Source organism: Dipodomys merriami, unplaced genomic scaffold (genome assembly GCF_024711535.1).
Source record: "Dipodomys merriami isolate MVZ:Mamm:240054 unplaced genomic scaffold, mDipMer1.0.p SCAF_355, whole genome shotgun sequence".
NCBI lineage: Eukaryota > Metazoa > Chordata > Mammalia > Rodentia > Heteromyidae > Dipodomys > Dipodomys merriami.
The window spans coordinates 1,074,635-1,086,957 of record NW_027205104.1 but is presented as its reverse complement, the minus strand read 5'-3'; the positions used below and the strand labels follow the sequence as shown (position 1 = coordinate 1,086,957).

Genomic DNA, 12,323 nt, shown 5'->3' with positions numbered 1-12,323 from the left:
TCCTGCTACGGCATCCGGCCTAGGTAAAAATCCCCACTCGCGCTATGCTTTATATTTTATTTATTTGTTGAGTTAAGTTATTCAGTCTTTATGTGCGTATGCTTGTGGATTCTCTTAACAAGAGGGCATATTCACTTGAAAGTACAAGATTCATAGAGGTTTCAATAAATTCCTGTTTTAAAATCGAAATAATGAGTCTGGGGAGAATGTAATAAAGTCGACGTTGTATTTTGTGGGCCTGCAGGTAGTTAGAAGGCACAGACTGGGAAGCAAATTGTTCCATAATGAGGCTAGGGTCACAAGTTCAAGTTCCCAGGGGACCGTGCAGTCCCTGTCCTGTGCCCTTGGGCTCTAGGCTGGGTCCCCTCAAGGACGTGGTGGTGAGCAGAGGGGCCTGGCTGGGGGTGGGGTGGGGTGGGGTGGGGGTATGCACATGGCCCCCCGTCTTTCTGAGGTGGTGGCAGGTGGTCTCACCACGCTGCTGCACTCCCATGATTCCAGGGGAAAGCAAGAAGAAAGGTAACACGTTACACCGCAAGAAGACCCGAAGCACAGGGAAACCACCTGAGCACACTGGCCAGCCTTCTGTGGGGACGCATCACAAAGTGTCCACACCTCACCGGCTGCCTGGCCCCTGTCAAGTTCTGCAGTAAGGTTCTGGGAGTAAGGTTGCTTTTGTCATTTGGGGGTATTCTCCTGAGTGTCCTTTTGGGGGCACTCAGGTACAGCTCTTGGGCCTCCTCTGCAGCTCCTCCATAATTGCAGCTTCTGTGAAGGCTGGCCCGGCCTCGCCCCCTCTCCCTGTCCCCCCCTGGAGCACAGAGGGCTGCTCAGAGCTCAGTTCTCTGCAGGGATGGCTGCCAGGAGCCAGGAGCGGCAGCCCTGCCAGGGTGAGGCCCAGTATGCACACAGGAGCGCCACTGTGCTCAGCTCCCCACTGCGGGGACCGGATGCAGAGTCTGACAGCCTTCTACCCCTGCCCACTCCACTTCCCGTCTTTTTTGGCCTCTTTAAGAAGAAACAGCGACCAACCCCCTGAGCACTCCTCAGCTCGTTTTGGCCAGTCGCCATCAGACAGCAGTGAGACACAGCTTGTTGTGACAGCCCCTCTTTGGGACCACCATTTCAGAGGAGCTGTAACTCGGGCTGAAAATACCTCCTCCTGCTGTGCAGGGAACACAGCCTTTGTGTTCTCTGGGGGAGGGTCCTTTGGTGCTGCTTCTTCTTGTTTTTGTGCTGATTCTGGGCTTGAACTCAAGGTCTGAACCCTGACCCTCAAGGCTGGCACTCGACAGCTCTATGTCTAGCTTTTTGGTGATGAAGTGGCGATAAAGAGTCTCATGGACTTTTCTCCTGGTGCTGGCTTCAAACCACCATCCTCCGATCTCAGCCTCCTGAGTAGCTAGGATGACAGGTGTGATTATAGGTATTAGAACTTAAAAAAAAAGTACTCTTCAGAGTATCAGTAACCTTCATCCATTTGCAGTCAGACAGCCCGAGTCAGCGTGGCCTCCATGGCCGCTCCAGACGCACTGCGCACAAATCTCTGTCACTGCTAGCACCCACCTTGGCGGCCTGCACCTGTCAGCTGCTGACCCAGTGAACGGGCCTGAGAACGGCCGGGCCTTGTTCACCACGTAGGAAATTAGAGGCATGGAGGAAACAAATCAAATACAAAAATAATTAGAGCAACAGAATGCGTCCTGCAGTGTGACGGATGACGCACGTTTCCGGCATTTCAGATGACAGATGACGTGATGCAGAACTTTGCATCTCAGCCTGCAGTGGGGGAGGGGGAGGGGGGCGTTGCCAGCCTCTCAGTCTTGGAGAATGAGCTTCTGCAGACCAGAGCTGTATGTGCTGCTTTTGATCCTGCCATCTTTCTGGCCTAAGTGTGACTTAACTCCCTGTGTGAATAAACCACTCTCCTACCCAGTTGTTCACATTTAGCTGCTCATCCTCAGTGACTGACCCTCCCTCCCTCCCTCCCTCCTTTCCTTCCTTCCTTCCTCTCTCCTTCCTTCCTTTCCTCCTCCTCCTCCTCCTCTTTCTTCTTTGGTGGTACTAAGGTTTGAACTCAGAACCCCAGTTTGTTATGCAAGTGCTCTATCATTGGGCACTTCCGGCTCTTTTGCTTTGGTGTTTTGTTGGTTTGGCTTTGGATTTTCTGTTTCTCAGGTAGAGTGTTGTGTGTGTGCCTTGCCCGGCTCTGGACCATGACCCCTGCCTCTGCTTCCTGAGTAGCTAGGGTGAAAACTGCTCACCACCACACCTGGCTCCCCGGTGATTTTTTTCTTACTCTTTTGTCACGGTCACCCTCAAAGCCTATTATCCCAAGAAATTGTACTGACATCCCAACTCCACCTATGTCTTTTTCCAATCACCACCTCCTGCCTTTCCAGATCTCTTGTCAGAATATGCCTATCACTTAGTTCTTCAAGTTTACCAAGATGTCTAATCAATCAATCCAACCTTTCTCCTTGGCTGTGGGCCCTCTTCAAGGGGAACTAACTTCCTGGTCCGACACAGATTCCTGAACCCGTAACACTGCCTCTCCACAGCCCTCTTCACCTGTCCACTCTGGCGCAACCCGGGCTCTGTAACGTTTCTTCCGTCTTCTTCCACAGACTGATGCTGGACAAAATGCCTCGTTTCTGGGTCACGATTTCAGAAGGGCACTTACGGCACCTCATGGTTTTGTTACATGTTTGTTCTTCCTGCACAAAATGAAGCCTCCCCTCCCCTATCCTGTGGACAGCATACTTGGTATTTCTTTGAGGAACAAAGTCCTGACAGTATTTCTACTTATTCAGTGAGTATCTCTCAGTGGTCTTCTCCCCTTGGAGCTCTCGCCTATGCAGAGAAGTCTTGGCCATGGAAACATGTCCGCCTTCCCGGAGTCAGACCACATCTCCTCCTCTCCCTGCTGCGGGCTCTAGAAAGGCCTCCCGTCTTCAGCTGCATAATTCTGCTCTTCCGTAAGGTCTCCAGTCCTTGTGTGATCTCCAGGTTTCTCACGTGACTTGTTTTCTTTAGGGCTCACCTTGGACTTTGGAAAGATTTTACCTATCTACAATTGTTTCCTTGCTGGAAAAATTAGGCTGCAGAGCCGAAGGGACTTGATGACTATGAATTATCATGCAAATCAGAGAAGGGCCCCAAAGCTAAAGTAAATATATTATTTAAATTCCAAAGAGTTTAAGTTTTATTTCAAAAGATAATGGCTTATAGCATTTAGTGAGTCATTTGTAATCCAGATCTCCAAAAAAATCAAAACACCTATTAAAGGTCAATGAAAACAGAAAGGAATCACACTCAAAGAAACTAAATAGCTGGCACACATCTCTGCTATCAGCAATAAATTCAGCAATTAACCAGTACCTGTAGGTTTTAGCAATTCACATTCTAAGTGAACATCGTGCTTAGTTTAATGTGTATTATGCTGCTCCTACTTTGATGCATTGGAGGAGTGCAAACGGTATTAAAAATTAGTACGACACTCCCTTTGCAACCTTATTTATGAAAATTCGAAGACATGGCTGAGTCCCATTCTCCTGCTATACAAAAGGAAAACAAGTTACTGGGGCAAAAAATGTTTTGTCTGAGGATACTGAAACACACATTGATATAAAAGTGTCATTTCATCCAGTCATGGAAGTTCCTTGAGAATCTTCCAGAGCTTGGTTGGGTATGTCCTGCAGGCTGCGCCCTCTCCGCCCCTACGGTCCCCCCCAAGCTCCAGGAAGGGCTGGGGTGCCCTGCTTTCTCTCCAGAGCCCCAGGCCAGCCCTGGTCCTGTCCCCCATCACCAAGACAGACAAATCATCAGTCATCGAAGCATTCTCTGGCCCGGGCTGTCTCTCTGGGGTGGCCCCCTCCCTCACCATGGCTCCCATCTTCCCGGGGGTGTCGGGGTGGGGTCTCCATGTTCTGGGGCTTCCACCTGGGTCCCCTCTGTGGCTCCAAGCAGCAGGACATCTTCCCCTGCCTCCAGCTCTGAGGTCCCAGGCTGGCAATGCTCCCCCTGTCCCGCTCTTCAGCCTCGGTTTCCCTGTCGTCGTCTCCCTGGGTGACGCGGGCCATGCCCGACTCTCCTCGCTCTCCGCTCCTCTCCGCTCCATCCACAGCGTTCCTGCCTTGCCTGACTGCCTTGCTGCCCATCATGGGGCCATCATGGGAAGGCTTTCGGGCCTTCAGGTTCAAGTGTCTGGCCGCGTTGTCCAGGGCTGTGTCTGCGCCCGGTTTCCTCTGGGCGCATGGCGCCCACTGCCGGGCTGTTACTTCTGTGGGATCCAGCCGTCCTTGCTTTCCTCCATCCCAGCTTTGCAGCCATGGATGGCGGAAGCCCGTGCTGGTTATCCTAACGCCCCACACTGTCTGCCCACACGGACGCACTGACCGCTCTACAAATCCACCCACTGCCCAAGCTTATCCGGTCTCCATGCTCCCGAGGGACACGCTTAGGATCCTGTCCTTCCTCCAGAAGAGCCATGCGCTCCATCTTCCCTCTCAGCGATGGCCTGGCTTCCTGTTGCATGGATGGAAGTAGAAGCTGACTGCACCTGTGTGTGGCTATGTATATCTGCTCCTCCCCTCCCTCCCCCATCCTCACCAGTCTCCCCATGGCAAAGGTCACCCTGCTCCTCCCCTCCCTCCCCCATCCTCACCAGTCTCCCCATGGCGAAGGTCACCCTGACCTCCAGGCGGTCAGCTCCAGGGCTCCTGTCTCATCCTCATCCCGCTGGATGAATCTGGGACACGGATGGCCACTTCTAGGTTTACTTCCTTTGGCTTCTCGTTCATAACAGCTGCCCAAATTTCTTCCCACCTTGGATTGTTCATCTTGATCATTAACTTGGTTGGCTCGGGAAACATGTAGCAGATTGGTGAAGACACTTCTGGAGGTGTCTATGAATGTATTTCCAGAGATGACTGGCAGCAGATGAAGGAAGACCCACCCTGAATGAGAGCAAGCACCACAAAGCAGGCTGGGCACCAGGAGGAAACAAAGCACCAGGAAGAGGGGGCGGGGCAGCGCGGCCCCTCTCTCTCTCTCTCTCTCTCTCTCTCTCTCTCTCTCTGCCTCTGTCTTTCTGTCTCTCTGTCTCTGCTTCCCTACCTCCATGACAGGAGAACCGCAGGTCCACCACATCTTCCATCTTCTTCGGCTTTACCATAGGCCCAAAGCCATGGAGCCAGCTGACCTTGGCCCCCAACCTCCGAAATTCTTGAGCCAAAATAAATCTTCCTTCCTTTTAAATTGTTTGTCTCAGGGACTTACTTGTTCCAAACAATGGAAGTCTGACAAGCACCCATCTCATCCCAGCCCGGCCTCTGCAGCTCTCCACCCTCTTCTTCTGCAGGGTGCCTGGCCTCCTCCCGCAGCTGCACCGTGCACAGTCCGGAGCCTCCCGGCTTTCTTTGTCCTTCATGGACCTCTCCCTCCCACACGGTTCCCCGACACATTTCAGTCTTCACTCTTGTCATGTCAGCTTGGTGAGACTTCCTTGATCACTTCATATGACAATATGCCTTCCCTCTCAGCATTCCTATTCCTCCGTTTGGTTTTATGTTCCTCCCCACCAGTGAACACCATCTACCAGCATATACGTACTGAACATGTCTACAGAATGTAACATAGCTTTCCCTAAGCAGAATGTGAGTGACGATCACTTTTATGCCATTCTATTTCTGTAAACATGACTGATAAACAGCAGCTAGAAGGTACTCAATAAAGGACAGACAAGAGGAACAGAGGTCAATATTGCTGTGATACACCATGTTGCATAAATAATCAAGGTAATATTTCGATTACGGCTCTATTAAGTTTCCAAGAGAATGCAGAGTGGCCTGACTTTTATGCAGATGTTAGGAGATGATTACAGTTGGCCTTTTCCCTACAAATTATCCAGTAATTCTAAAACAAATATCGAACAATTTGCAAATATTAGTACAAGTTAGAAGAAAGGCTCCATTATCTGAATAGAAATGTCAGGATGATAGAGATCCTGGCTTTGGGAAGCCTCTTCAGTTATCACTGAAAAATGACAAAGACACATGTTTTCCTAAATAAGATGTGCTGGGAAAGTGAGTAACTGACTTTTGGTTTTACTTGTATTTGTATGGGTGGTATTCTAGAAGCTTACTGTATCAACAAATGGAGGAGGCAAAAAACAATTTGTTAATTCAAGGACATTAAAATTATTCCAGTTTCATATATGACCTAACTAGTCCTCCCTGGTTTTGATCTCTTATTAGACCTGGGCAGTCAAACTTCACTACACACCCAAAACAAACAAAACCACAGAAACCAAAACCTCATAGGCTCTATTTGCATATTGTTTGGTCAGAGTTGACAAAGATAATCTAAGATGGCCAAACCCTTCATATAAAATGCCAAACTATTTTCATCTAATCCATATAATATGTCTATATACCTTAAATTGCTCTAGATTACCATTGCCTAATACACTGTAAATGCTAAATATTATGTAGCATTTTTTTACACTTGGATGAATGCATTTTTTGTCTTATATTATTTTTTTACATTTGGATGGTTTTTTTATTGTCATATTATTTTCCATTGATTTTTCCTAAGTATTTTCTGTGTTGGTTGAATCTATAAAGGCAGCACCCATGGATATGGAAGGCCAATTATATCTTTAAGTAGTCAACACTATACATATGAGCACATACACACACATAACCCCAAACCCCCACAACATATAGACCCTACCCTATACCCCATATACACATACAAATACACATATTTGTGTATATACATACATATATATGTGTATATAGTATGTATTTACACATATATACATATACCTACACATACACACACATATATACATACACTGAATATATTTAAATAGTCTGCACTTCAATGGGGCTATTCTTTTCTTTTTGGTTGTGGGGTTTGAACTCTGAGCCTGGGCACTGTCCCTCAGCTCTTCAGTTCAAGCTGTACCACTTGAGCCACAGCGTCACTTCCAGTTTTCTGATGGTTTATTGGAGATTAGAATCTCAGGGACTTCCCTGCCTGGGCTGGCTTTGAACCACAATCCTCAGATCTCAGCCTCCTGAGTAGCTAGGATTACAGGCGTGAGCCACGGAGCCCGGCTCAGCTGGGCTATCCTTTGTGTGTCACAGGGTAGCCCCCACATAGAAAGCGGCTGCTGTAAGATGCAGATAGTGCACACAGTACTGAGACCTGCCGTCTCCAGACCCCCGTCGGGGGTGCTGTGACTGTCCCCCACACATATCTCGTCTACATTTATTTGTTTTCTCCTCTACCACAACACAGCGCCTGCTTACTGCCTGCGTGTTGAGATGAAATGCTCTGGCAGAGAGCAGATGTACCAATTAATAACCTGTCAGGTCTGATGGATAGAAGAGGAAAACAGTGTCCTCACACGGATCTCCAGCAAGGTTTCCTTCCCCCTTTCAGGGCGCCGTGGGTCAGGAGCCGCCCTCGGCCTCCCCAGGGAGAGCCCGCACTGCCTCATTAGCGTCTGTCTTTCATAGCACCACGATGTGGCCTCTGAGAGGCTGACTCACCTGCTCTTCTCCCAGAATCCTGAAGTGATGGAGCTCTTTAATCAAGGAGTTGGGACAGCCAGCTGTTCAAAAGGAGAATTAATCACAGAAATGTCATTCTCATTCTGTACAGTAACACACCTTTTACATAGTTATGCCTATCAGCGACCAAGGTTGATATGGGGGAGGACACAAATGCGTACCGGAAATACATGTCTGAACTACCACAAAGACACCAGACCTTCAGAGGACCTATAGCTGCGGCCTGGGGCCCCACGGCAGCACTGGGACTGCCTTGTTAGGTCTCTCCATGATGACCCAGCCTGTCCAGGGCTACGGGATGTCATGCCATGTCTATTCGTTAGAGATGTGCCCGGCACGTCCCCGCCCTTGATTTTGTAGGGCCAGAGCAGGAGCGCTGGTGGCGGCAGGTCCTTGCGTATTCATTGCGCTGCTTTTTGGCCCCTGGGCCAGATGAGAATGGAGATAGTTCTACAGCATATGCTGCTGCTGCTGCTGCTGCAGAATTTTCTGGGGCTTAGGACCCGCCCTGTTCCCTCCAAGGGGCCATGTCACTCTTGTAGTGAGATCCCGCACTAGAGTTGGGGAGGGGATTCTTTTCTGGAAAGATCTGGGGAGGGGCTGTGGCAACCTTGCTGCCACCACGTTCCCACTCTAACGAATCCTCACTTCTCTAGGCGTTTGCATTGTCTTTCTCCAACTGTACAATGAAACAATTAATAAATAATATATATCCCAGCCCATACTGATACAGGTACACATCTATAAATGCTCCCTATCAGCTAAAAAATGGTCCACTGTGGTCTTTTCAATAGAATAATTCTACAGTATTAGGTGCAGTCATCTATAATATTAACTATGGTAATGAAATTATTCTGAAAATCTGTTGCTTTGGATAAGACCTATGTATCACATCATCTGTTCAGTTTCTAAGAAAGAAATCGTATGCCAAGCCTATCTAAGAAACCACCAAGCTATTTCTTCTTTTGCTCAGCATTGTGGTGTAGGATGGGGTGAAGGGGTTTTTCTGGGTGAGGGCAGGCTAAGAAATGGCAAACCTTGCCTCCATGTGGGAAAAGGTGTACTTAGCAGCTTGCTTGTGTATTATTCTGCAAGGTGGGTTGAAACCAACAAGAAAACAGAAGAAATGCCTTATGAGCACATGATGGGGGTTGAAGACATGACAGAGTACTTACGCAGGATATTTTAAAGAAAAAATTTTAAGGAAAAGATATTCCTCAACTTGATTGGCCCACGGGATGCCCAGATAGTTAGTAAAGCGTTATTTCTGGCTGAGTCTGGCGAGGGTGTTTCCAGAAGAGATTAATTAGCATCTGGGTTAATAGGCTAACAACAGAAGATCTGCCTTCATGAAGGTGGGTAGCTGTCACATGGAGGGCAGCTTGGCTAGACTGAAGATGGAGGGAAGGGGAAGCTTTCCTTCTCTCTCAGCTGCGCTCTTTGTCTGCTCCTCAGGCCTTGGGGCCCCGGTGCCTGCCTTCTGAGTTTGGAACTCACTCAGTTTCCACACAACCCAGGTACCACTGTTTCTCAGACCTTCATACTCAGACTGAATTGCAATCGCACTTTCCTACATCACCAGCTTGAGATGGCAGATGGAGACTTCCCACCTCCATAGCGGAGTGCCTCAGCGTCTGGAATGAATCTCCGCTGCGTCTCTATGGACGTGTGTTACTGTGCTCTGGAGCTCTCTCACTGATGCACTAGGGTTAGTCCCAATCCTGAAAGTCTACCATCATGGAAAATGCTCGGACAATAGTTACAGTTTTTGATATGCCTTAGCATCTCATGCTATGAGGAAATAATTTACAAGTATTAATGGAGAAAGTAAAAAAGATTTCTTATTTAAGAAAATAAATGAAAATAAATCAGTGGCCATAGTTATGTCTGTTTCTGTAGAGAAAGGAATTTTAGACCCTTGAAAGGAGAAACTGTAATTGAGCCAGGGTGTTTCTGGTTAGACAAGGGCTTGCCGGTGGAAGTTCTGCCTGAGAGGAGGCTCATGCTGGAGTCGCTGCTTTCACATCAACCCAACAGTGTGTTGTAGGACATCCAGGATCATCTGGCTGGCTACAGAAAAGTGCTATATAAATGTGGCCTCATCCAGTTCTCCTGCTCTGACCTCTTTGTGGGGAGACAGTCATAATTTAGTTTTACAAAAGCAATGAGTGAAGAACGGAGGCAGACAGAATGGAGGCATCTCCAGCAAGCGGCAGTGGTGTGAACAGGGCTGCGGGTCACAGCAGAAGAAGCCGCCACGTGGAGAGGTGCTGGGATGCCAGGGACAGGCCTAGGAAGGAGCCAGGACCCTGCTGCAGGGTCTCGCTAGGTAAAAATGGTAGAATCATATGCAAGGCTAAAATCGTCAACCTAGATTTTATATCCAGAAAAGCAAGCTGTCCTTCGTAATTGAGGGGAAAGAAAGAAAACCGGGTCTCATAAAAGGCCTAGAGATGCTGCTAGAAAACTGACAAGCCAAATCTCAAATTAGCAGATAGGAAAAATAATAAAGAAATACATAAAATGGACACTAAAATCTATACAAAGTATCAATGAAGCAAAAACTCAGTTCTTTGAAATGACAATAAGATCTACAAACCCCCAGCAAATCTGACAAAAGGAGGAAAGAAATGACAGAAATGAATAAAATTAGAAATGAAAAGAGTCTATCACAACAAATACCAATGGATGCCAGAGGGTCTTATGAAAATGTTTTGAAAACCTATATTCAGTTAAGCTGGAAAACAGAAAAAGGCCTGGATGCATTTCTAGATGCATTTGTTCCTTCAAAATTTATTTAAGATGGTATACGCCAATGAAACAAATCTATAATGAGCAGTGAAACAATAGTATCTCCCAACAAAGGAAAGCCCAGAACCAGTGAATTCATTGCTGAATTCTATCAGACCTTTAATACTCTGAACATTTTCCATGAAATAGAAGAGGGAGGAACACCACCGAACTCCTTCTCTGAAGCCAGTATTACATTGTTTTCCAAATCAAAGACAAACCAGACAAACAAAATCAGAGAACTAGAGATAAATTTCTTTGATAAACATACATGCAAAAATTCTCAATAAAATTCTTTCAAAGTGAATCTAGCACACATTAAAAAGTTCACATACTTATGATTAAGTTGATTTCATTCTGGGATATAAGAATTGTTCAACATACATCAATCAATAAATGTAATACAGGACATAAATGGAATGAAGTACAAAAAAAATCACACAATCATCTTAAATGGTGCAATAAAAGCTTATGATTAAATCCAATATCCTTTTATGATAAAGTCTCTGAAGAATCTAGGAATGGAGGAACTCTGCCTCAGCATAAAAAAGGCATAGATAACAAATCTCTGGACAATATCATACTAAACAGGGAAAAACTGAAATCAATTCAAGTCAGGAATGAGACAAGGATGTTCACTCTCTGCTTTTATTTAATATGGTTCTATAATTCTTGGCCAGAACATAAGGCAAACAAAGAAATTAGGAAGATTCAAATATGGAAGAAGAATCAAGTTATCCCCATTTCCACATGATCTAATTCTATGTAAAAGACCCTAAAGACTCTTCCAAACAATTCCTGAATCTGATACATACCTTGTAAAATATAGCAGGATATAAAATCAATATGCAAAAAGCAGTAGCTTTTCCCAATATCAACAACAAGCAAGCTAAGAAAGAAATCAGGGAAACTGTCCCATTCACAGCAGCTTCAAAAATCACAAAGAAAAAGACAACCGAAACAGAACAACAACAACGACAAAACCCTGGGAATAAACGTTACCCAAGAGGTAAAAGTCCTTTGGAAAAAACCCAAAACTATAAAACTTTAATGTAGGAGTTCAAAGAAGACACCAGAAGATGGAAAGGCCTTCCATATTCTTGGATTGGTAGAATTAATATTTTTAAGAGGGCCATATTACTGAAAATGACCTACCAATTCAATGCAATGCTTATCAAAATCTCAATCACAGAAGCAGAAAAATCAATACTAATATTCATAATTAAGTATAAAAGATCCAAAAATAGAAAAATTACTCCTGAGTAAAACTAATAATTCTGGATGTATTATAATACCAAAGCCAGCATGATATTATAAACAGACACAAAGACCAATGTGCCAGACTAGAAGCTTTAGAAACAAAGTTACACAGCTAGTTATCTAAGCTTTGATAAAGGAGATAAGAATGTATTCCAAGAAAAGGCATTTTCAAGGGGCTTAGAAAACTAGTCATCTGTATGTAGGAAATGGAAACCAACTTCATTTCTCATCCTGTATAAAAATCAACTCCAAATATTTTAATGTCAGATTTGAAACTTTAAAATTACCATAGAAAAATATAGATAAACTGAAGATAGAGGCAGAGGTAATTGTTTTCTAAGCTCAGACAATAAGAACAAGAATCATCATGTTGGACTATATCAAATAAAAATGTTTCTGCACAATAAAATAATTGTCAGAACCAAAAGATAACTAACAGATTTCAATCAATAACAAGTGTTCAAAAGTTAAACATTAACAGAACAAATAGTCCAATTAATAAATGGGTAAATGAATTGACCTGAGAGTTCTAGAAAAAGAAATACAAATGGCAAATAGATACATGTTCAGTATTGTTAGCCACAAAGGAAATACAAATGAAAACTATACCAATCCGAATGGCAATCATCAAGAAAACAAATTACATTTGCTGTGGAGAGTGTGGGGGCAAAAAGAAACATTGTGAGTATA

General features: G+C 45.4%; 1 protein-coding gene across 1 annotated transcript in view; it reads right to left on the bottom strand.

The window, feature by feature from the left end:
- Window positions 1-12,323, bottom strand: part of LOC138804086 (E3 ubiquitin-protein ligase parkin-like) — an 849,159-nt gene that overhangs the window by 8,152 nt on the left and 828,684 nt on the right. Inside the window, exon 8 of the mRNA XM_069988358.1 lies at window positions 7,563-7,624. Within this exon, the coding sequence (XP_069844459.1) occupies window positions 7,563-7,624 (62 nt within the window). The remainder of the gene's footprint in view (window positions 1-7,562; window positions 7,625-12,323) is intronic.